The sequence below is a fragment of the Myotis daubentonii genome, chromosome 5, assembly GCF_963259705.1.
Source record: "Myotis daubentonii chromosome 5, mMyoDau2.1, whole genome shotgun sequence".
Classification (NCBI taxonomy): Eukaryota; Metazoa; Chordata; class Mammalia; order Chiroptera; family Vespertilionidae; genus Myotis; species Myotis daubentonii.
Genome location: NC_081844.1, coordinates 97,848,503 through 97,874,248, shown reverse-complemented (window position 1 = coordinate 97,874,248; position 25,746 = coordinate 97,848,503). Strand labels below are relative to the sequence as shown.

General features: G+C 39.5%; 4 protein-coding genes across 5 annotated transcripts in view; 3 read left to right on the top strand and 1 right to left on the bottom strand.

Annotated features, from left to right (window-relative positions):
• The window catches only part of PTTG1 (PTTG1 regulator of sister chromatid separation, securin), a 373,674-nt gene that overhangs the window by 9,165 nt on the left and 338,763 nt on the right, over nt 1-25,746 (bottom strand). The gene's annotated exons all lie outside the window — the stretch shown is intronic.
• On the top strand, nt 1,642-15,783 carry SLU7 (SLU7 homolog, splicing factor). The gene is made up of 16 exons (XM_059699105.1): nt 1,642-1,765; nt 3,907-4,092; nt 4,726-4,879; nt 5,274-5,354; nt 5,659-5,823; nt 6,716-6,784; nt 8,595-8,642; nt 8,855-8,986; nt 9,241-9,338; nt 9,710-9,777; nt 9,891-10,030; nt 10,886-11,047; nt 12,341-12,445; nt 12,605-12,676; nt 12,791-12,907; nt 13,825-15,783. Exons 2-16 carry the CDS (start codon nt 3,923-3,925, stop codon nt 14,002-14,004), a joined length of 1,761 nt encoding a protein of 586 aa, XP_059555088.1. The 5' UTR covers nt 1,642-1,765; nt 3,907-3,922; the 3' UTR covers nt 14,005-15,783.
• On the top strand, nt 17,740-22,120 carry FAM200C (family with sequence similarity 200 member C). The gene is made up of 2 exons (XM_059699099.1): nt 17,740-17,875; nt 19,781-22,120. The coding sequence occupies exon 2, from the start codon at nt 19,830-19,832 to the stop codon at nt 21,612-21,614; it is 1,785 nt and encodes a 594-aa protein (XP_059555082.1). The 5' UTR covers nt 17,740-17,875; nt 19,781-19,829; the 3' UTR covers nt 21,615-22,120.
• The window catches only part of C1QTNF2 (C1q and TNF related 2), a 29,505-nt gene continuing 21,531 nt past the window's right edge, over nt 17,773-25,746 (top strand). Inside the window, exon 1 of the mRNA XM_059699101.1 lies at nt 17,773-17,875. The gene's annotated coding sequence lies outside the window, so the exon portion shown is untranslated. The remainder of the gene's footprint in view (nt 17,876-25,746) is intronic.

Here is a 25,746-nt window from a genome sequence, read left to right as displayed (position 1 = left end):
GAAGATAAAAAACAAGTGTGAGTGCTTCCTAGACTGTCAGGCTATTCTCTGACACTTTCCATTCCTTCATCTATTGCCCTGCAGAATCAAAACATTTACATTCCTAAACTCTAGACACTGCAAATTCTTAATAAGAAAAAAAAATGACATTGTAATGGGCTATCTTATTGAGGTAAGAATGTTAGCTTATTTTCACTTTTACCTTTTAAAGGAAAATAGGTTATTTTGGGGGGAAAAATTTAAATGTGACCAGAACAGATGGGACAAAAAATAAAAAATTCAACTGAGTAAATTTGAAGATCTAATTGGCTCTATTAAATGATTCGTGGATTGGGCAGCATCCCATCTAACAACTACAAGAGCATTGTGGAAGTTTTTATAGGAAGAAGGATGGAGCAAGGAGATATTAACAAAAACAAACGGTTTGTTTGGGGACCAGGACATCTTTTTTTTTTAAGGGGGTGGGGGACGCTGGAGGAAGAAGGGGGAGGATTTTTATCATGCAGATGGACTCTCTCTGTGGGGATCGTGGATGAACAGGGCCCTTGTGACAGACAACCTTACTTGTGCCTGAGGAAGGAAAGGGTGTCTAAGCTGCTGCTGGGACTTGATCAGTAACCAAGGGAACAGAAAATTCCTAACCACGCCACATATCCTCTCCAACAGTATCCATTAAAAAGAGAAATGCTTGTAGAAGGCAGTGACTGTTCTTTCTACATCCTGATAAAAATATAAACATAACTGCTTCCGAACCCTTCCCATAGCTCCAGATTCCAGTGCTGAATGACCCTTCCTTATCTGTATATTCTCTCCACCTGATGGAAAGCCATGACTCCTTGACTCTATGTAACTAACCAAAACAGCTGTATTCTTCTTTGTTCCCCCCTCTCCCGGCCTATATAAATATCCCTGAACTCTGCTCTCAGGCAATGTCCTCAGATGTGCCCAAATAAATCTCTTTTCCTAAGTCTGTAAAAGTTCAAGTCTTCTTTTTCTTGATATGCTTGATGAGAAAGTCCAGACTGAAAGAGATTACATTTCTGGGAAAGGTTGAAACTGCAATTAAATCCATTTGGAGGGAGTGGGAGGGGCATGGGGAAAGGAAGATAAGGCTGAAGAACTCCGGAAAATGGGTCGAAAGCTTCCAATTCATAAATATATCCTCATCGGGGAGACAAACGCCAAGCTGAGGAGGGAACAGGGAACGGGGACCTTGAAGGAAGCCGCCATCCTGAGCCTGGGACATGGGTCCAGTCAGACCAGGACTCTGTCTCCAGTTGTTTTTAAAGTAAAAATTATAAGATGTTATATCAGATTTTAAAGGCGTTTTGCTTTTTTTATTACGGCGAAATGATGTGCTGGATATATTGAGTTAAACAAAATATTGCAAAAGTAATCTTATCTGTTTCTATTGTCTTAATATGGCTACTGGAATGTTTAAAATGACATCTAGGGCTGGCATATTACTCTTGGACGACGTCGCATTGGGGGGGTTTTAAGCTTGGGTGGTGGGACGTGATATGAACAAATTAGGGTTTTGAAAAAAATATCACTACTGCGTGGACTACTGATTCAAGGGAGTGGGAAGAGTGGCAAAACTCGAGATCTCGCGAGACCAACTTCTCGGGATCCTGCGACCCAAAGAATTGTTACTGCGCATGTGTCCCGCGGTGGCTGCTGGGAAGCGCTGAGAACCGGAAGTAAACATTGACGTATTGGCTCTGTTTCAGTCCGGTGGTTTGGGGGTCCGCTGCGACAGGACTTGGTGAGGAATTATTTTGAGAACCTGGGTGGGAGGTTGAAGAGGCGAGCGGGAGCGGAACGGTGCGAGGGAGTGGGCCGGGCGGCGCGGGGATGGGAGGGGGAGTGGGCCGGGAGGGCGCGGAGACGGGTACAAGAAGAGGAAGGTGAAGCTAGGTCGGAGAACCCCGGAAAATGGGCCGGAAACTTCTAATTCTGAAGATATATCCTCAAGGGGCTGATGAGTATCAGGTTGAGGAGGGAACAGGGAAAGCGGGCCAAAAATGAAGCCTTAGACGTGATTCTGTGCCCAGTCAGATCAGGACTGTGTCTTTCGTGGTCTTTAAAATAAAAGTTAATGTCATTGGAGCTGCACTGCCCAGTATAATAGTTATTAGCTGCTTGTGGCTCGTAAGCACTAGAAATGTGGCTAGTCTAAGTGTAACATCCACATCAGATTTTAAAGACAGTTTATTTTTTTCTTATGGCGAAATGATATACTGGATATATGGGGTTAAGTAAAATATTGCAAAAGTAATTTTACCTGTTTCCTTCTATTGTCTTAATGTGACTACTGGAATATTTAAAATGACATGTAGTAGGAAAAAGTAGTAACACTACGGTGGTAGCATTGACAGTTAGATGAATATGGATATTCAGAAGGTGAAAATTTTTTTAATGATGAAATAGGTGTGGGGATTAGCTGGAACAAGTAAAGGGATGAATGGTGGTGTTTTTTATTAAGAGAGGAAACTGGAAGGAGACTAGATTTCATAGAGAAGATCATGAATTTGAATTAAGATTTGTTGAGTTTACGTGTCCCTAAGACCGCTAAGTGGAGATGCTGTGAAGTAAGCACTTGGAATATATGTATCTGAAGCTCAGATAAAAGGTCTAGAGTAGAGAAATAAATTGGAGCCAAGGTTGGAATGTAGCTACTAAAGCCTTGGAAATAGATGGGCTTGTCCACTAGTGGGGTTCACAGTGATGAAAGAGGCTCTTCGACTTGCAGAATCCAAAATTAACTAGGCAGGAATGGATAAACCTGCACAGGAGCCAGGAGAAGGAGCAAGAGGGGTCCAAGAAAAACCAGAAGAGTATAGTGTGCCATGAGCCAAGGGATAATACATAAAAGAGAAAGGGAACAGAACAGAAAAGAACGTCCACCTAGTAGTAACTCTTCAGAGTGGTAAGGGTTGGAAGCTAAATTAGAGTGGTTGAAAAGGGAAGTAGATGATCAAACAGAGGTAATAAATATAGATAACTCCTTTTTAAATATATATTTTTACTGATTTCAGAGAGGAATGGAGAAGGAGAGAGAGAGAAACATCAATGATGAGAGAGTCATTGATTGGCTGCCTCCCACAGTCCCCACACGGGGGGATGGAGCCCGCAACCCAGGAACATGCCCTGAGCTGAAATTGAACTGTGACCTCCTCATTCATAGGTCATCATTCAACTACTGAGCCATGCCGCTGGGCTAGATAACTCTTTTTTTTTTTTAAATATATTTTATTGATTTTTCACAGAGAGGGAGGGAGAGAAATAGAGAGTTAGAAACATCGATGAGAGAGAAACATCAATCAGCTGCCTCCTGCACACCTCCCACTGGGGATGTGCCCACAACCAAGGTAGAAACATCGATGAGAGAGAAACATCAATCAGCTGCCTCCTGCACACCTCCCACTGGGGATGTGCCCACAACCAAGGTACATGCCCCTGACTGGAATCAAACCCGGGACCCTTCAGTCCGCAGGCTGACGCTCCATCCACTGAGCCAAACCGGCTTTGGCTAGATAACTCTTAAGACATTCAGTCTTTAAGGGTAATAAAGATCAGACTCTGTTTAAGAGTTTGTGTGGTAGAAAAGTTTAACATTTATGTAGAGAGGAATTCAGGAATGTATATGAGAGAGTCTTATGAAATTTTAAATCTGTGTCTTTGTCTCTCCATTTGTAAATTAGAATTGAGGGAGTAACTACTACAGTGGAGATTTTTATTTACGGGAAAGAAAACCTTCCCTTACAAATACTATGAAAGAATAAGAATATATGAAACTTTATTTATAACTCACAGTATGTGTTATTAAGATATACTTTTGATAGTTTCACTGATGAACTCATGAAGGCCTAGTTTATACTAATACAGATTTCTTCCCTTTTAAAGAGGAGGCCAGATAACAATGGCGGCTGCAGCTGTGGACACAGTTAATGCCGCCCCCGTGGCAGGGTCCAAAGAAATGAGTTTGGAGGAACCAAAGAAGATGACCAGAGAGGACTGGAGAAAGAAGAAGGAGCTAGAAGAACAGCGAAAACTGGGTAATGCTCCTGCAGAAGTTGATGAAGAAGGAAAGTAAGTAAATTTTTGTATGATCTTTTCATTCACAATTCAGATTCATGTCTAACTTTATCAATTCCTCATCCTTTGGCAGGAAGCTATTTTTACCATTTACGTCATGTTTGTGTTATTTATTTTATCAAACTGGTGTAAGGTTTAATAATCAAGTAATATTGAAGGATTTATAATGAATGGCTATAGTCCATTTCAACCCTTCCCACTCCCTGCCCCACTGTAAAAAAGTGACTAATTATAAATCTTTGTATTTTTGAGTTTTTCTGGCTGGTACCTACACATGTCTAAATAATATACCTAACCCATTATTTTAATCAACTCTAAGATATTACTAGTTTACCTCTTTCTCTGATACAAGATTTATCTCACTAAAATACATCTCTCTTCTTCCTTCATTTATATCACTGTTCTTAATTTATTTGTGGGAAATTTTTCACTCTAAATTATTTTTTATTGTTTTCTTTTAATTATTTAAATTATGTTATAGAAATATCAAGTGTATCCTTTCCCACCCCACCCCCCACTGCAATATCTCTGTTCTTAGATTCTGTATAGGCTATCTTTAGTAATTTGTAATATCAAATATTTTCGCACTTTATTCTTTTAAAAAAAAAATCTTTTTTTTTATTACAGAGACATCAACCCTCATATTCCTCAGTATATTTCTTCAGTGCCATGGTATATTGATCCATCAAAAAGACCTACTTTAAAGCACCAGAGACCACAACCAGAAAAACAGAAGCAGTTCAGCTCATCTGTTGAATGGTATAAGAGGGGTGTAAAAGAGGTATGTAGGCATCCTGTATATATCCCGGTAGAAATGGAGATTAAGAACTTAATATAACAACCTTTAATACAATACTATATAAAATAGCAATAGCTTATATAACCTTCCATCTGGTATTAAAATTCACACATATGACATTAGCTTCTGTATTTTATTTTATAAATTTTAAATTGCTAAAGTCCTTAAACTTTCTCATTTATAAAAGTATAGGAGACTCCTATTGCTTCTTGGCCTTTTGGCTAAGATCAAGTGTAAAAGTATAGGAGACTCTTAACTGGTTATCCTCTTCATAACTAAATCAACTCATCAGACAATATAATGAGAGCGAGTGTTATTTCTAACTTATTCAGATAAATGAAATATTTCCTTTGTTTTTCTTTACATTCATTTATAGAATTCCATAACTACTAAGTATCGCGAAGGAGCGTGTGAAAATTGTGGGGCCATGACACACAAAAAGAAAGACTGCTTTGAGGTAAATTCACCTTTGAGAATTGTGGAAACTGTTGTCTGGGTCTTTCTTTCTTGATTCCTTATCAGAAAGCTTGATTCTATTTTTCTAAAATTATCTAAACTTAGCTACCAGTTAGATAAAAATTAATTTGTGTGACATAGTTCAACATTATCAAGTTTTTCTGCTGGAAGACTAACTGGTGATTTAAGAACTAGACAATAAAGTCCCATGGTGTATGTTCATACCTGCTCTGTAAAGATTATAGGAAGTTTTCCTCTGGGCTACAGGTACTTAGGGAAAGATGTAATCTTATTCTGTTTTCCAGAGACCCAGGCGAGTTGGAGCAAAATTTACAGGAACTAACATAGCTCCAGACGAACATGTCCAGCCTCAGCTGATGTTTGACTATGATGGGAAGAGGGATCGGTGGAATGGCTACAATCCAGAAGAACACATGAAAATTGTAGAAGAATATGCCAAAGTTGATCTGGTGAGCAAAATTCCCTGTTTTCCTAGTATCCTTAAAGGATGAACATATTGCTCTACCACTAATTCAGCTCCTCTATTTTTCAAGCCTTCAAGCAGTTTAAAAACAGAGGCATTTTTATGTAAGCTTAATTGAATAGTGAACATAAACAGTGTACTGGCCCCATTTAGTAGCAATTTCTTTTTATTTGATTCTGTGTTGTCCTTTACTCCCTGACTTAGGTTGTAAAAAAAAAAAAATACTGGAAATGTGAGAACAGATTAGTGTCCAGGCTTTTGGCTTTTTGAGGTTATAAAATTGGTTCCCATACTGTATCTTGCCCAGAGCCTATTTTACAGTTGTCTCAGAGCATTTAGAGGGTGGTAGAATGGGAACTAAGATAACCTGTTTCAGAAAATTGAATTTTTCTTTAACTAAACTTCAATTTTCTTCTGTTATGTTTTCACCTACTCATCCTCATTCTTTAAAATCCATAGTCACACTGCCTTTTTATTTTTCTAAGGGGGAGATAACATTTAAGAATCATGGGATTTCACATAATCTGAATTTTGTCTTTTCTTGAACAGTGAAATACATGGAAATACTGGGCCTGCCTGACAAGAGTCAGTCAGGGAGTCAGGTGGCAACTGCCCCTTTTAGATAGGGCTTGCTCTCTGCAGTTTACCACAGGTGCTGTCTGGCTCAGTTTCCATTCATGCCTACTTCAAACAGGAAGTAACTCCTATTCCTTAGAGAACCATAAGTCTGGAGCTCCAGGAAATCTCAGGGATGACCTTGTCCACTGAGCTTTTCTGAAAACAATAAACTTACTCTCTTTAAATATATTACAAGATTTAAATGTTCATTTGAATGTTGTAAGTAAATTGCAAATGTTTTTTTTCTTTTTTTTGGTCAGGCAAAACGAACACTGAAAGCCCAGAAACTCCAAGAAGAATTAGCCTCAGGAAAGTTAGTGGAACAGGCTGTAAGTAATAAAAATGATCAATAAAATTTCAGATCTTAGTAAAAAAGAAAATTGAAACAAACATTTAATTTAGTCCCGCCCGGTATTCCTCAGTGGTTAGAGTGTCAGCGCTCACACCAAATGGTTTCAGGTTCAGTTCCTACTCAAGGGCATGTACCTAGGTTGCAGGTTTGATCCCCAGGTCCCCAGTCAGGGTGGTTGCGGGAGGACGCCAATTGATGTGTCCCTCTCTTCCTCCTATTTCCCTTCCTCTCTCTCTAAACATATCCTCTGGTGGGGATTAAAAGAAAAACTATTTTTAATACTGCAAATCACATTCTTGTATATACCTCTTTATATAATTGACATATTGTTTGTTTATGATAAATTCCTAAAAGTGTAATTGTTGATGCAGTTAATATGTTTATTTAAAATTTTGATGACCTGTCACTTAGCTTCCATTCAGAAAGGCTATATGATACATATATAGTAATATACTATATACACTAGAGGCCCAGTGCACGAATTCGTGCACCGGTGGGATCTGGCCGGCCCGGTTGGGGGGAGGGAACGCAGGAGGTTGGCCGGCTGGCCCCACCCGCTGGTAAACTCCTGGTCAAGGGGACAATTTGCATATTAGCCTTTTATTATATACTAGAAGTCTGATGCGCGAAATTCGTGCAAGAGTAGGCCTTCCTTCCCCCAGCTGCCAGCACCGGCTTCCCTCTGGCACGTGGGACCCGGGCTTCCCTCGCAGCCTCAGCTTCATCTGGGAGGACGTCCAGAAGGACGTCCGGTCTAATTAGCATATTACGCTTTTATTATTATAGAGGATTTCTTTTTTTCACTCTTATTTATTGATTGATTGGTTTTAGAAAGAGAAAGGAGAGAGAGAAAGAAAAACATCAATTTGTTGTTTCACTTATTTATGCATTTATTGGTTGATTCTTGTATGTGCCCCGACTGGGGATCTAACCCACAACCTTGGCATATCAGGACAATGCTCTAACCAACTGAGCTACTCAGCTGGGGCCCACATACACTTCTATGCTCCACTACTAATGCTATAAGGTATTCTGTTTAACTTTGAATTATTTTAAATGAACATGATGAAATACTGACTACTTTGCTATAGGTGTTCTGTGGAGTCAGAAAATCCTGAACAATTGCTAATGAAGAAAGTGTGTCTCTGTACCAAAGATTTCATACTCTCCTTAAATCCCAATATGGTGTTACTTCAGTAGATTTCTTCATGGCCTAAATTTTATAAGAGGCTCTTTGGGCTCTAAAAATACTTTTTACATGATCCTAGTAACATTTTCTTTTTGGACTTGGTAGAAAACTAGTGAGGTATAATGAAAATGGTATGTCTAAGATTAACACATATGAAATGAATATTTCTTGGGTACATTGGTCATTTTAATCTTTCTATTTCCTTTGTGTGATTATAATTTTACTAGAGGCCTGATGCATGAAATTTGTGCAAGGGCCTTGACCCCGCCTGCCACAGCTGGGGGCTCTGCCTCTGCCGCCTCTGCCTGGGCCCCCGCCCACTACGGCTTTGTCCGGAAGGAAGAACGTCCGGTCTAACTCGCATGTTACACTTTTATTATTATACATATCAACAAAAATTCTCTAGAAATTTTCTGGCTTCTAATAAGATAAACTATTCACAGGGACATACTTGTATTAATAACTATGTGCTCATTATAAGAGAAATATGAGAATTTGTTCAGTTAGAGTTATTATATTACCTTATGTTTTTAAAGTGTTAAATAATCAATAGGCTTAATAGAATAAAATACATGTTTTTCCTTCTGTCATAATGCAGAATTCTCCAAAACACCAGTGGGGAGAAGAGGAACCAAATTCTCAAATGGTAATGAATATTTGCCCTATCTGAGTATACGTTAAATGTTTCCATTTCTGATGGCTAATATAATAATACCATTATTACTAATTATATTAACACAATTAATAATAGCCTTAAAGAACACAAGTGAATAAGGGTATGGTTAAAGGGAAATGAAAGGAAAACAACTAAATGCTATTCTTTTTTTCTTACTATTTTTTTTCCTCTCCCTCTTTCAGGAAAAAGATCATAATAGTGAGGATGAGGATGAAGATAAATATGCAGATGATATTGACATGCCTGGACAGAACTTTGACTCTAAGAGACGGATTACTGTTCGGAATCTCAGGATTCGAGAAGATATTGCAAAAGTAAGCCTGGCTAACTTAATGTACACATTCAACAAATATTTGTCTTCCCAGCTTAAATTTTACCTACTTGTCTGATATCTGGGCAGTATGTGGGTAATATAGTCAGTCATTCCAAAATTAGGTATCATTCTGGTTTTTTCTCTTCATCTGTGGCCCCAGAATGCATTCACATATATAATTGATTGTGATCAACTTCAGGAAATTTTAGTGTTGGGAGTAAATGTTAATGCAGCCTTCAAACTTTTTTATTCTAGTATTTGCGGAATTTAGATCCAAATTCTGCTTACTATGATCCCAAAACTAGAGCAATGAGAGAAAATCCCTATGCCAATGCAGGAAAGAATCCAGATGAGTAAGTATTGAGTTAAATGTACAGATTCCGGGTGGGGGGGGGGGGAGGCCTGTGTGTGTGTGTGTGTTAACCGGGCAACATATGCATAGCCCATGGACACAGACAATAGTGTGATAAAGGCTTGAAAGGGGCAGGTGTAGGGAGGAGGGAGTCAATGGGGAAAAAAAACAACAAAACAAAGGGGAGATTTGTAATACTTTCAAAAATAAATTTTCAAAAACCACTCAAAACACCCAAAAAAGTATAGATATCAAGATAATACTGAATCTGAATTAAAATGAACATTATCTATGATTGGATCAGAAAAGAGTTAACTTTCCTTAAAGAAATCAATCTCTGAAACAATTTTTTTTTCCAATTTTTATTTACAGAGTGAGCTATGCAGGAGACAACTTTGTTAGATACACAGGTGATACCATTTCAATGGCTCAGACACAGCGTAAGTATTTGCTCCTTTGTCAAGGCATTTTATATCAGCCCATAAGAAATTTGGGGGCATTTTAAAAACACCATAGAGCTGACGACTTATTAAGATGTTTTTAATTGCCCTAGTGTTTGCATGGGAAGCCTATGACAAGGGATCTGAAGTGCATCTGCAGGCTGATCCCACCAAACTAGAGCTCTTGTATAAGTCCTTCAAGGTCAAAAAAGAAGACTTCAAAGAACAGCAGAAAGAAAGCATCCTGGAAAAGGTACTTTTGACTAAAATGTTAAAGAAAGTTTCTTAAAGATAAATGACCAGTAAATAACCACTTGATCTACATTTGAAATACAATCCAAAGAGAGTCCCTTTCAATACATCAGGAATAGTACTTTCTTTCCATTGACTTAACCATTTGGCAAGTAATATCAGTATAGCCGTGTCCCTGAGTTTTGGTAGCAAAACAAACACCCCAAGACTTAGTAACTTAAAAATGCACTTTTTTTTTTTTTTTTTCATGAATCTGTGTATCAGCTGGATCTCCTGGTCTGGGCCTGCTCATGTGAGGCTGGATGGTCTAGAATGGCCCGACTCTGATCTCCAGCAGGTAGCAGGCAGGTTGTCCTAAGGGGGCTCATCTTTGCCCCACCTGGGCTCTCCTCTAGAAGGCTAGTCCAGCTTCTTTCCATGGCATTCTCTGGGTACCAGAGACTAGTCACAGAAAAGGTATGCCCCAGTGCATGCGTGATTTCCAGGCCTTTGCATGCATCACATTTGTCAGTTTTCCATAGGTCACAACAAGTAATGTGGCCAAGCCCAGATTCAAGGAATGGAGAAACAGACTGTCTCTTCAGGGAAGGAGCAGCAAAGTCATGTGGCAAGCGGGCACGTGTACAGGATAAGAGCAATGTACTAGTGTAGCCACAGTCAACAGATAAATAGCAACTGAGACATCTTGTATTTGCCTATGAAAATTTGGTAGCATTTTTTTTTCCACTGTGTTTTGTATAACAGGGCCTATAAAGAATGTTTCTTTAATCTTTCTGATTGGAAATAAACCCATCAGTAGAGAGTTAAATGCAAATCTTTATTGTAAAATGTGTTTAACAATGTTCAATTTTTTTAGTATGGCGGCCAAGAACATTTGGATGCCCCTCCAGCTGAATTGCTTTTAGCTCAGACAGAAGACTATGTGGAGTACTCACGCCATGGGACGGTCATTAAAGGGCAGGAGCGGGCTGTCGCCTGCTCCAAATACGAGGAGGATGTGAAGATCCACAATCACACGGTACGTGTTAAGCCAGAACCATTCTGTGTCCTTGTTGGAATTATGCTCTGGATTGTATTTTTATATTATGACTTCATTATTGAATCATTGCTGTGCTTTTCTTTTTTATACATTTTTAAGTTTATGAATTTTTTCCAAAAAATAGAAAAACTGTAAAAGAATACTCTTCTACTCACCTATATACCCACCACCTAGATTCAGAGTTTTTTTTTACATGTTGCCATATACATGCTTCGTCCAGGCGTGTGTGCGTGTACACATACGAAAATGTGTGTGTGTGTGTATTTTTTTTACTGAAACATTTGGAAATTACACATACCATGACAGTTCACCTATAAACACAATATTATGTAGCTCTTAAAATTAAGGATATTCTTTTTTGTAGCTACATTACCAATTCAGAACATTGACATTAGCTCCTTAATATCATCTAATCTCTTGGCCTTATTCACATTTTTCAAAATACATTCAAAAATGCCTTGAAATAGCTCTTTGGAGTTTTATTTTATTTTAGTCAGAATCCAGTCAAAATTTATTTTGGTTGTTACGTCTCTTTTTTTCAGAGTGTATCTTTCCTTTTTCATAACAGTGATTCTTTAACAGAGCAGGCCAGTTATCTTGTAAACTGTCTCATATTCTGTACTTGACTGGTTTCTAGTGATACTATAACTTTTCCTCTATTTCCTGTATTTCCTATAAATAGGAATTCAGACTTAAAGGTTTAATTAGATATGTTAAATATTTTGACAAGGACACTTCGTAGGTGATACAGAATTCTTTATATTACATCTCTTTATAAAGCTTATAAGGTCACTTGCTGTACTCTTGAAACACCCAAGCTACAGTTGGCTCTCTAAGTTAGGGGTTAAAAGTTTAACTGCCTGGAGGAGCCAGGCTGGTAAACATACATCAGTGAAGTGAGCCAGGCACACTGTACAAAGTAGAGAGCACAAACCCTGTCTAGTAGGACCATTCACTGTTCAACAACAGCCAGTTCTTTCCAAGCAGGAATGTGGGTCCAGGATTTCCTAGTCCTTAAATTTTTAGGGGAAGTCATATATCCAAATTTTTTAATTTGTTTTGGGAATGAAATATAAGAGCACTGTCCTGTAATGCCTGCTTCTCACACTTGAGGTCGGGCCAGCCTTTGCTTGTTAGCTAGCCCTGGAATCCCTATAATTTTCCTTCCAAATTACCTTTAAAGGGACTGTATTTTATACTTCTATCAACAGTATGTGAGAGTCCCTAGTTCAGGTTCCATTTTAGGTAACATCTCTCTTTCTCTCTTTGTAGCATATCTGGGGATCTTACTGGAAAGAAGGCCGATGGGGATACAAATGCTGTCACTCTTTTGTCAAGTATTCCTATTGCACTGGAGAAGCTGGGAAGGAGATTGTTGTAAGTAATTGTCCTCTAGTTCTTACCATTGTAAAACAACAAAATCTCCTAAGTCAACCCTTTGTGAAACATATATATCCTCATGCTTCAAATTTCAGCTTTTTCTTACATGATTCATAACTGTGATACTCAAGTCTAATTACATGTATTTCCCCACAGAATTCAGAGGAATGTATTGTAAATGATATAACTGGAGAAGAATCCGTGAAAAAACCTCAAACCCTCATGGAGGTAAGTCTATCATAATTTGTCCTGAGTTTTTAAATCTCTGAGGCAGGACTTTCAAACTTGCAGTAGAGCTTTGTTTTTGCATTAAAAACACTATCTTTTAATCCTCCCTGTCAGATACATCAGGAAAAACTAAAAGAGGATAAAAAGAAGAAAAAGAAGAAGAAGAAGAAGCATCGAAAGAGCAGCTCAGATAGTGATGATGAAGAAAAGAAACATGAAAAACTGAAAAAGGTACTTTGTGAAGTCTAAATAGTAAAAGTGACACCAATATTCATTAAAAATGAAGAAATGAGCTCCTCTTCTGGGTGATTTGCTCGTGTCACCTTGTATCAGGTCTAGAACGAGAAGGAAGATTTTGTGTGTCTCCGTATTGCCTGCTTCTTGGAATATTTGACAAATACACTAAAGCACGGGGGAAAAAATGTGCCTTGTAATTTTAGAGTTATTAACATGTTTCCTTCGAGCTCTATAGCCTGTAAGTTTCATCAACTCCTTGGGAGAAGTCAGAGTTGCATTCTTCACCAGAAGCATCATTTGTGGGCTTCTGCCAGTAAAATGAACATCATTCAGTTTTTGCTATTAAGTAAAAGTTCTTTTTTTTTTTTATTAACCCTTTATTTTACTAGAACAATTTTAGATCCAAGTAAATTGAGCAAAAGGTATAGCTATTTCCTATAATAACACATTTATAGCCTCCCATATTATCAACATCCCCCACCAGAGTAGTACATTGTTAAAATTGATGAAACTGTATTGATGCATCATAATCACCCAACATCTATATAGGTTTCAAGTGTACAATACTATAATATATCATCTGTATATTGTATTGTGTGTTTACTGCCCCAAGTCAAGTCTCCTTCCATCACCACTTACCCGCGCCCCCTCCCCTTCATCATCATAAGTAAAAATTCTTTAAGATTGAAAATACTGTAGAATGGTTGGGGCTCTATGAAAATAATCATATGAGCCAAATAGTGATTAGTTGCAGCTTGATAGAGGAAGAGCTGACTCCCAAGCCCTTTCAGGTAATCTAGGTTTTTGATGTAGCAGTTCATATTCAGTGGAATCTTTTGGTTTTCTGCCACTTTGGAACAAAAGAGAACTGATGTAGAGCCATGGCACTCATGTTTTCTCTCTTTCTGCAGGCACTGAATGCAGAGGAGGCCCGCCTTCTTCATGTCAAGGAGCTCATGCAGGTTGATGAGAGGAAACGGCCTTACAATATCCTGTATGAAACTCGGGAACCCACCGAGGAGGAAATGGAGGCCTATAGAATGAAGCGTCAGAGGCCGGATGACCCCATGGCCTCTTTCCTTGGACAGTAGTTACTAGTTGCAGATGGTCATTCATGATAAACACAGCTGAAGATATATTTTTTTCAGCTTCTTGCCAGTGATTGTAGATGGACAAGTCAAGTGTCTGCTGATCTTACTGCCTGACTTTAATAAAGCCTCCAGAAGTCTAATAGTAAATTCATTCCTTTCCATGCTGAAGGAATAGAAGAAAAACGAGGAGGAGGTACATTAAGAGCAGATTAAGATTTTTATTTCCAATTTTATATTAGTGAAATGGAAAGAGGCCCTGGCTGGCTTGCTCAGTATATTTATATCTTTTTGTCTCTGTGCCCACCCCCCCACCCCCATCTTCCACTCAATAGTTAAGTCTTAAATTTTATTTTTAACGGTAGATTAATTTTTCTTAAAACTAGGGCTTCATTTTTTTTTAAATTGCTAGTAACTATAATTATTTTATAGTCATTTGTTTTTTGCTTTCTAATGTTTTCCTGGTTTGCAATTTAAAAAAATTCTATCTGAAAGGAAATTTATAGAGCATGTGAATAACTTTATCCACTTTGGTGGTAATTCTGTTTTTCACTCATTTATAAAATTTTGATTTTTAAAATGCTTTTTAATGTCTTACACCCAGAACTAAACGTGTTAGCCTTTGAATGGAAAAATAGCTGTTTTGTCATTCTTGAGTCAGAGTTGACCAATCAGTGTTAGGTCTCTTACCATTCTATATAATAAAAGCATAATATGCAAATCTACCGAATGGTGGAATGAGCGGTCGCTATGATGCGCACTGACCTGCACTCAACACAGGAGCTGCCCCCTGGTGGTCAATGCACTCCCACGAGGGAGTGCTGCTCAGCCAGAAGCTGGGTTCACGGCTGGAAGTGCAGAGGTGGTGGCGAGGGCCTTTCCCACCTCCGCTGCCCGCAGGCGGTAAGGAGTGAGGGGTCCTGGACTGCGAGAGCCCCGGACTGCGAGAGGGATGTCTGACTGCCAGCTTAGGCCCAATCAGGTGGACATCCCCTGAGGTGTCCCAGACTGCAAGATGGCGCAGGCGGGGCTAGGGATACCCCTCCCTCCCCCCAGTGCACAAATCTCATGCACTGGGCCTCTAGTTTTGGATATAAACGTTTAGACACAGAAATCCTTTCCTTTATCCTAGAGGATATTCTTCGTGATACTATATTTTGTTTTAATTGTGATTGCTTTTATGTAACAATCATGAATACTAAATTTGATTTTAAAAGCGTATAGAATTTCCTTGTACCTAATCTTTGTAGCCAGCAGGTGTCACTGTAAAATTTGCAAAAGCAAAACCTAAAGTTAACGGTTTCTTCAAAGAATTATAAGGACAGCTTGTAGGGCTACTCGCAACTGCAAATGCCATGATCCTCAAGCCTCTTTTTAGAACATTGTGAAAATACAAGGAGAACAGGGTCTGTGAAAAAAAAAAAAACTAGTTAAAACCTTTGACATGAGAATATTGACTTTTAACACCTCGTTGGATTTTCTGAGCTACCAAAATCCACTAGGATACTGCATTAAGTTAGCATCTTAGAAATAATTCTGGTGGGAGAGTAACTGAATTGTCAAGTACTATGGATATCTGCATGGTATCTAGATTCAGGCTGGCATAAAATTAAAACAGCAATGCAAATAGATCTAATTCTTGCCCACTTTAAGAATGTCAAAAGTTCATTTTTTCATATTCCTACTTTAATGTAGGATAGTTCAGCATAAATCTGAGATTGGTGTTTATTTTTTATCTTATTTACCTTCTGTTAATAAAGATTTATAATTGAGAATACTTAACTATGAATGCTTTGTAGCATTATTTCAAATATTTTGTAGAAAACTGGTTGCTGATAGGGCTCCAAGGAAACCTGTTTTAGCTTATGTGAGTTTGAATCAGAAATTTTCAGGGTTCTTTAACTCAATAAAAAAAAAATGTGACCTATCCTTTCTGGGCCTCTGTCCCCTCGTCTGTGAAGCCTAATTTACTCTGATTTTAGGAAGAATTCTGTAATATCTGAAATCATGTCTTATTTCTGTTTCAATTCAGAAAAAAAGGTGATACCCAAAATATTACTCAACATAATGTGCTTTGATTTTATCAAAAATAGCTGCTTTTTGATAGCTGCTTTTTGAGTGCTGGCACTCTGCTGTAATTTTCATATATAACATCTCCTCAAAAGAACGGCATGGGGCCCTGGCTGGTGTGGCTCCTTGGTTAACGTGTCACCCCCTCCCACACATACACATACACACTGAAGGTTCGTGGATTTGATTCCTAGTTAAGGCCACGTACCTGAGGTTGCAGGTTCAATGCCCAGCCCATCCTGAAGCATGCAGGAGGCAACCAATCAAGGTGTCTTTCTCACGTCAATGTTTCCCTCCCTCCCTTCCATTCTGTCTAAAATCAATGGGAAAATATCCTGGGGAAAGATTAACAAAAAAGAAAGAAAACTGCATTGGGTAATGGATGGTATCCCTACAATAAGCACTTTGGCTTAATGAATCCAAGTCATTTGCTCAGCAACCAACAGTTCAAAGTGTTGGCCCCAGGACAGGAAGCCAGGTATCTCTGATTCCAAAGCCAACTCTTCTCTAGTATTTAAGTTCCTGGTTCCTGGGCCAGGAATGCTATCTGTTGCAATTTCTTCCATTAACAGAAACCTTGAGCAGGCCCTCAGTCTTGACCAAGTTCACCCTCGGCACCTGAAAAGGATGCATCTGCCCCACACTGGAGCACTTGCTAGTCCCCCAGCCTTGTGGGATGCTTCCGACATGATTGACTATCCAAAAATCGAAATGTCATTTCCTGAAGAATTCTGGATGAAAATACCATCCAAATAAGAAAGAGGGTTATAATTGGGTCTGTGGGGGTTTTTTTAAAAATATATTTTTATTGATTTTGGAGAGGAAGGAAAGGAGAGAGAGAAACAACAATGATGAGAGAGAATCACTGATAGGCTGCCTCCTGCACGCCCCCCACGGGATGGAGCTGGCAACCCCGTTCTATCCACTGAGCCAAACTGGCTAGGGCTGGGTTTGTTTAAACAATGCTTTCTAGTTTCTGTGATCTAGCTTTATTACTTTAAAGTTCGATTTAAGAGAAGTATAAATAAAAATCTTTAAGATAGAGGATAATTCTCAGGAAATTCATCCACACTCGAATTTATGGAAGGAGTGGGGTGACCAGCGTGGGCAAGAGGACCTAAGCTCTGTCCCGTTTGCCTGAAAGTTTGATTTGGGAGTATAATGAGCCTCCTCTAATTCGTCACTGATTACACGTAGAAAATGGTAAATTATTAGAGCTTTACAAGTTCAAAGCTTGACACGCTATAAAATTTTATTTCCAGTGCTCTGAAGAACTGTGTAGACTATACACTGCCTGCCATTCTTTAGACTCTACTTTTCTGGCACATACAATACACACAAAATTTCCAGCTCCACGTACACAGCCTAAAAAAAGAGGGGGGGGGGAAGGTGGGGGGGAGGGGGACGGCCAGCGCGCATGCTCCTTACCGGAGCCAGCCCGGCCCTCAGCAGGTTGCTAACGCGCCTGCGTGCCCGGAGCCGCCTCGCCCAGTCTGCGGGGCGGGAAGCCACCGCAGGACCCGGATGGAAGCCCGGAGCGGCTGGGGCGGAGGTGGCGGCGGGGCGTCTGTGTCAGCCGGGTTCCTGCTCCGGGTTCACACCTAAGGAACCGCCGCCTGGACTGGTTCCGGCGCCCAGAGGCTTGGGCCTTAGACTAGCGGACAGTGACCTGGGGCCTGAAACGGGCGTCTCCGAGAAGCCGCAGCGTCCGTAATAATAGCACCAACAGGTCCTTTCTACCACTTCCGAGCTGCGTGTGCTTTCCGCGCATGCTCCGTACTAGACATCCCAGCGACCCTCCCAGGTAGGTACTATTGTCAGCCCAGCCCCAGCCCCAGCCCCAGCCCCAGCCTGTGGGGGACAAAGCCAGGACCGCAGGCTTTTGCCTCTGGAGCGTTTGCTCGTCCCTTTTCTCCTGGCTATTTGCTTTTAACTATAAAATGAAATGATTTAAATCCTCTGCCTGCCCAGACACCCGCACCTCCCGCGGACTCGCATAGACTGATAGAAGTTGAATGGAATTTGGTTTGGAGTTTCAGGTTTACAGCTGTACTTTGGTGTTGTCACTGCTGAGATATGTATGTGTTAGCATTCCCCAAATATTTCTGTTATGTGACTGTCCACCTTTTAACTGTTTTTTTTTTCTCTCTCAATCGTAATACTTTTTCATATCTACCCTTCTGCTTCAAAAACCTGAAAAAAAAAACATTCTACTTCGTTATATCAGATCTCTCGTTTTGAATCTCAAAAGAAGTCTGTGTTGCAGAATTTTGGAAACTTTGGGGATCACTTATATTTACCTGGGAAATAAAATTGTTTCTAAGGTATATTTGAGCCTACCTTTGTGTTGTACCTTTGCTCATTGTTCAGGAGGGGAAAAAGAAAGGAAGTTGTCATCAATTCAGAAAACTTAAATGCGTATTAAAGCGTTTAGGCTGTTTACTTAGCAACCTAGAACACCTGCCAGCTAGAGACTGGCCCCAACGGTGCTTTTCATTCCTCTCAGTGGGACTGCATAGTAGGATCTGTATCAGAATCGCCTGGACAACTTCCTTTTTGATTCTTTTCTCTTATTCTGGAGATGATCTATTAGTTCTAAGGTAGGACATGGGTATGTATACTTTCAAAGGGGATCCCAGTGATTTTGATGGGCACCTCTTGTTAGAGATTACTGTTCTAGTTACTCTTCGCAAGGATGATCTAAAAATGCTTATTTAGAACACAGATTCTGGGCCCCTGTTCCAGAGCGGGAGAATGGGAATCTCCAGGGGCGACGCCCAGGAACCTGCATTTTAGCGCGAGACTTAGATGATTCCTCCATTTACTAAACTGGAAAACCACTGCCTTGGATTAAGCCACATCTTAGAAATGCTGTTTACTTTGTTGTTGTGGCTTTTCTTAACTGCCTTTACTAAGTGATAGTTACATGAAAAAGCATCATGAGATTGCTCGTAATGAAGAGAATGAGAGAAATTTTTCTGAAGTCTTGGTAACAAGAATAGTTGTGTTTCTCCTAAGCAAATTGTTTTGCTTTTCTCTATAAACAGTATGAGTCACGTTACACTTTAGCAGCAGGAATCTCTGAGCCAAATTTGTGCCCTGCTTCCATGTGGAGAAAGGCTTACTCAGAACTCTAAGAAATTTTCTGCTTAAGTTGGAGTCAAAGCCACTCAAGGATCAAGTGGTTTTACAGACCTGTTTAGTCCTTAACTATTAAAAAGAAATAGCCACCTGTCAAAATATCTGCCCTTTCTTAAAGTATTTAGTGAATTATTTCCTTCTCTATTCAGTGCTTCATAACAGGGGTGTGCATACATTATTGGCCCAAGATGGAAGGAGTGGGTCGTAGTGAGATGCCCTTTTCTGGGAGAACAAAATGTACCAGATATGTTTGGAACATACATCTTTGAAAACAAATTAAGCCGTAACTGCAGTTCACCAGTAGAAGACTTAAGGGTATTCACAACTTGCATAAACCCAAACCTCCCATATATAACTTGCTGGCAAGCCACATATTCCAGGACTTTAGCTGTGAGTTTTAGCTTTCAGTTGGACTCTCATGCCGTCATGGCTTACTTTGAACTGACATCTATCTTACAGGATATTTCTTGACATGAACACAGATTGACAGGGTGGCATGTAATGTGGCATTGTTTTAATTTGGTTAGCCACTGATTTTTAATGCGTGGGTTATATTTTACTCCCAAAGCAAAATTCTGCAGCATCTCTGGAACACTACCTGAAAATCTGGGGGTACCATGTCGAAGAAACGCAAATGGGATGATGACTATGTTCGTTACTGGTTCACCTGTACAACGGAGGTTGATGGAACTCAACGCCCACAATGTGTCTTGTGTAACTCGGTATTTGCAAATGCTGACCTCAGACCATCAAAACTGTCTGACCATTTCAACAGACAGCATGGTGGTGTCGGTGGGCATGACCTCAATAGCCTGAAGCATATGCCCACACCATCTGACCAGAACCAAACCGTGAAAGCATTTGGAGTTGCATCTCAAGAGGATACCTTATTACAAGCATCCTATCAGTTTGCGTATTTATGTGCCAAGGAGAAGAATCCTCATACAATAGCTGAAAAATTAGTGAAACCTTGTGCATTGGAAATAGCACATATAGTTTTGGGACCAGATGCACAAAAGAAGCTTCAGCAGGTCCCCTTATCAGATGATGTGATCCATTCTAGAATTGATGAAATGAGCAAGGATATTTTACAGCAAGTTCTAGAAGATATCAAAGCCAGTCCTCTCCAAGTGGGTATTCAGCTTGCTGAGACCACGGACATGGATGACTGCAGTCAGCTAATGGCATTTGTGCGATACATAAAAGAAAGAGAGATCATAGAAGAATTCCTGTTCTGTGAACCATTGCAGTTAACAATGAAAGGAAAAGATGTGTTCAATCTCTTCCGAGACTTCTTTTTGAAGCATAAGATAGCACTCGATGCCTGTGGCTCTGTTTGTACTGATGGTGCCTCATCTATGTTAGGAGAAAACTCAGAATTTGTTGCTTGCGTGAAAAAAGAAGTACCTCATATTGTGATCACACATTGTCTGTTGAACCCTCACGAACTTGTCACAAAGACATTGCCTACAAAGCTGAGGGATGCTCTGTTTACTGTTGTGAGGGTAATAAATTTCATCAAAGGCCGAGCTCCGAATCATCGCCTGTTTCAGGCTTTTTTTGAAGAGATTGGAATCGAGTATAATGTCCTCCTCTTCCATACGGAAATGAGGTGGCTTTCCCGAGGCCAAATACTTACTCATATTTTTGAAATGTATGAAGAAATAAATCAGTTTCTTCACCACCAAAGCAGTAATTTAGTTAATGGCTTTGAAAATAAAGAGTTTAAAATTCACCTAGCCTACCTTGCAGATTTATTCAAACACCTAAATGAACTTAGCGCATCTATGCAAAGGACTGGGATGAATACAGTATCAGCTAGAGAGAAGTTATCTGCTTTTGTTAGGAAGTTTCCATTCTGGCTAAAGCGAATTGAGAAAAGAAATTTCACTAACTTTCCTTTTCTCGAAGAAATAATTGTTTCAGATGATGAAGCAGGAAGCATTGCAGCTGAAATAACACTGCATCTGCAACTGCTGAGCAGCTCCTTCCATGGGTATTTTTCGGTGGGAGATCTCGATGAAGCGAGTAAATGGATACTGGATCCGTTTCTTTTTAATCTGGATTTTGTTGATGATGGTTATTTAATGAAAAATGATCTTGCTGAATTACGAGCTAGTGGCCAAATTTTAATGGAATTTGAGACAATGAAGCTTGAGGATTTCTGGTGTGTGCAATTCACAGTGTTTCCAAACCTGGCAAAGACAGCATTAGAAATCCTTATACCATTTGCCTCAACATACCTTTGTGAATTGGGATTTTCATCACTTTTACATTTTAAAACAAAGTCCAGAAGCTGCTTTAATATGAGTGATGACATTCGTGTGGCTATTTCAAAGAAAGTTCCTCGTTTCTCAGACATCATTGAACAAAAGCTGCAGCTACAGCAGAAGTCACTGTAAACTGCTATGCCTTTTTAATGTATAAGTTTTAATATATTCTTAATTCCACTGTAAAATTAAGCTACTAATTCTGTCTCTTTCCTTTTATGGTATACTGAATCCTATGTTTAAAAAATTTGGCATCTTTAACTTTTAATTTTCACATGAGTCATGTGAAAATATGTTTTAATAATAAGAATGCAAGCAGCAGAAAAGATTTAAGTTCCACTATCTCGTTGATACATAGGATTCTTCTAAGTATCTGTCTAACCGGTTGATGTGATACATTAGAAAAGACACCAAGCCCTAGAATATCCAGCTAAATGGTGCAGTATTCTAAGGAGTGGAGCCAAGAAAAAAAGAGAAGACCCCCCCAGAACACCCATTTTCATGTTAAGAGTAAAAGTCAAAGGACAAAATGACAGACTGAGTCTTCCTATGTCTGTGAGGGTTGTTAGAGGCAGGTTAATAAAATCAGAAGATGATTATGAAATGTTCTAGTGCAGTGGTCGGCAAACTCATTAGTCCACAGAGCCAAATATCAACAGTACGACGATTGAAATTTCTTTTGAGAGCCAAATTTTTTAAACTATATAGGTAGGTACATTGTTATTAACTTAATTAGGGCACTCCTAAGCTGGCCTTTGCTAAAAACGTCCTCAATCTGATTGAGGTACGTTCGCTGAGGTCGACCCCTTCCAACTCTCCCATCCACACTCGTCTTGTATACTTGTTTTGTCTATCTCCTTTCCGAAAACCGACTTCTGCGCATGGGCCACGAAGTTTCAATCGCACTGTACGTCTGCATCCGCACATGGTATTTTGTGGAAGAGCCACAGTCGAGGGGCCAAAGAGCCTCATGTGGCTCATGAGCCGCAGTTTGCCGACCACTGTTCTTGTGGGAGAAGGGATGATTCTAGTTTGTATAGGATTTATTTTTAAATGTATTCTTCGGAGTTAGTCCCACAGTGTCCAATCCTCTAGCTACCATGCTCTAAATATGACATTAATAAACATCCTAATATCCTGTTAGTCACTCTGCCTTCTTTTAAATTACGTCAGGACTCCAAGTCATGGAGGCTGCTAAAAAGGCGATCCCAGAGCCTTACGCCAGAGATTCTGATTTAGCTGGTCTGGGACATAAGCAAGGATCCTCATTCTTAACTAGCCTTCCAGATGTTCTGATGGAGTTGTTGGTCATCTGGCCTCATCTTATCTCTTTTACACTTATTTTTCCTTTATCCCAGTTTTCTCTTTTATTTTATATCTTTGTATATTTTTTAACATAGTTTAAAACTTTTAAATGGACCAGAATATGAATAATAAATAAATTGACATGAAGTCATTATAGTAATTAAGGGTCATCAAAAAGTTAGCCCTAGGAGTTTAAGTTGATGTACTCTTTCTAAATGATAATTTGGCAAAATATATTTTAATTTAAATACATTTACTCTTTTTTTTTTTTCAAAACTGTAATGTTTCATCAAAGTACTGGATGCTCAAGGCTGGGGGGAAAAAAACGAGTCCTATAATGAAAAGCTGCAGTCGGCCCTGGTCGGTGTTGCTAAGTGGAGCAGGGATGGGCAAACTTTTTGACTCAAGGGCCACAATGGGTTCTTAAACTGGACCGGAGGGCCGGAACAAAAGCATGGATGGAGTGTTTGTGTGCACTAATATAAATTCAAAGTAAACATCATTACATAAAAGGGTACGGTCTTTTTTTATATATATAGTTTTATTCATTTCAAACGGGCCGGATCCGGCCCGCGGGCCATAGTTTGCCCACGGCTGGGTTAGAGCGTCAGCCTGCACACCGAAGGGTCACGGGTTGGATTCCTTGTCAAGGGCACGTACCTGGGTTTCAGGTTCGATCCCGATTGTGGGAAGCAAATAGTCAATGTCTCTCTCTCTCTCTCTCTCTCCCCTGCCTTCCACTCTAAAAAAGTCAATGGGAAAATATCTTTGAGGAGGATTAACAAAAAAAAAGAAAGAAAAAGAGAAAAGCCTCAGTCTCCCCCCCCACCCAATTACTTTAAGCATTTCTGCTGTAACTTTCTGTGGTTCCACCCATATAGCTAAGAAATATGTTTATACAAAACACATATGCCAGTTTTGATTTATCAGTTTTAGAATTTATATATTGACTCCTCTAGATAATAGGTAAGGATTGAATTTCTAAAGCATCCATCTCCTCTCCTGCTACTCTTAATTTTTTTTATTATTATGACACTAACTTTAGTTCCTCTATTGATTATTCATAGCTCTTTGAGGATTTTTCCCTCTAGGAATTTATCGCATGGGGATAAAGAATCGGGGATTTCCACAAAGTTTTATTTATGAGGTGGGTGATCACAGCATTTAATAATAATGAAAACTTGGGGGGTGGGAGGGCACTAGAGGGGAATGGAATGTGACTACCACTTGAAAACTGTAAATTTAAGTTTATATTGTCTACACAAAACTAAACATCACCATCAAAATACTTATGTCAATAAATACATGCCTTCTTTCATTTTAAAATGTAGTTACAAAGTATGTCTTCATTGTTCCTAGTGTAACCTAATGTCAAAGACAGTTGGGAAAATTTCCAAAGGTAATAAAGGAAAAAATCTGGATGAGTATGTATAATGCTTGATATGTTGGCATGATGAGGCTGGCTCTGGAAGTGTGAAAACTGAACATTTAAAACAATTAGTTTCTACTGCAACTGGAACTAATGCTCATGCCAGGGTGAAGAACCACTGCAGAGATGATACAGCAATAGGAAGCTGAAGAAGAAGAAACAAGTCCCTGTCCCTCCCTTTAGATTTACACTATCTCTCTTGCATCTCTTATTTGCACAGCCTTACAGAAATCTAGGTGATGAAGAAATGTACTCAATGGGGTTATAATCCCAGCATCTCAAAGCAGATTATAGAAAGTATAGAAGGATGGATTTGAAGATGAAAGATAATAATTTAACCAGCACATTCTACCCCTTTGGCTATTTTAGCATCCATTCAGCCCTTTCTATCCATATTTGAATTTCTATACAATAAACGTAACTTTTGGGGGGTTTTAAGGTGTAACTATTCTTTGTACAAATGAGGATGCGCTAACCTCTCCAGAATGAGGAGACACAAAGTCTCAACTCAATCAAATTTAGTAGCAGTCCCATTAATCTGTTGCCTAAAAACCAGCCCCAACAACCAAGTTTGTTTTTTGGGGGTGTGGAGGCAGGTGTAGAGGAGGTCTCTAGGTATAAATCACCTGTGTTAAACAATGATAACACACTGGTACAAACCACCCTGAAATTCTTCAGAAACCTGGTTACAACACTATTCATCAGATTGTGTCATGCCTTAACCAGGCCAATTTCAGGCCCCCTGGCACTAACTCTCACAGCACATGCCCAGAATGGTCAGTGACAGTCTCAGCTTCCAATTCAGTTGAACCCCTGTTACATCCCCTGGTGAAAGCATTTCTCTCTTGGGAACCAAGATTTCCAAACCATGAGTTCAGAGCTACATCAATGGGAAGCAAAAATTCTTTGAGTTATTAGATACAATAGTCAAAGTCACTCCCACATTTAACCCTCCTGGACCAATGCATTCTGCCTTGGAAATGAAACAAAACCATACTCACTGGTTACCAACTCAAAGCACATATTGCATCCTAGAAGATTGAACCTTATCCTGTTAGCTTATTTTTTCCCAACAGCAAGTGTCTGACTCTTAAGATCATTCTGTCATTCAAACAGACCAGGTTTTTCTTGGTGATGAAGTACATGACAAGACCAATAAATTGCACAGGAAGCAGTTTGTTTCCACACTCTGTTATGGAATAAATGTGTCCATCCTAAAATTCATACGCTAAAACCGTAACCCCCAATGTGATGGTATTTTGAGGTGGGGCCTTTGGAAGGTAATGAGGATGGGACCCTGGCTGAATGAGATTAGTGCCTTCATTAGAGACAACAGAGAGCTTGCTGTCTCTCTGGAGTACAAAGGAGATCATATGAACACAGAGAGAGATGGAGACCACTTACAAGTTAAGAGAAGAGGCTTCAGAGTGAAAGCTACCTTGTCACACCTTGATCTTGGATTTCCCAGCTTTCAGAACTGTGGGAAATAATGTTTACTCAGTCTATGTATTTTGTTACGGCACTCTAAGC

What these genes read in the sequence shown, in the direction of transcription:
- SLU7 (XM_059699105.1), top strand. Translation starts at nt 3,923, where the DNA reads ATGGCGGCTGCAGCTGTGGACACAGTTAATGCCGCCCCCGTGGCAGGG. An exon ending in GAAGTTGATGAAGAAGGAAA is followed by an intron (nt 4,093 to 4,725) that starts GTAAGTAAATTT and finishes TTTTTATTACAG; the next exon opens with AGACATCAACCCTCATATTC. An exon ending in AAAAGAAAGACTGCTTTGAG is followed by an intron (nt 5,355 to 5,658) that starts GTAAATTCACCT and finishes TCTGTTTTCCAG; the next exon opens with AGACCCAGGCGAGTTGGAGC.
- FAM200C (XM_059699099.1), top strand. Translation starts at nt 19,830, where the DNA reads ATGTCGAAGAAACGCAAATGGGATGATGACTATGTTCGTTACTGGTTC.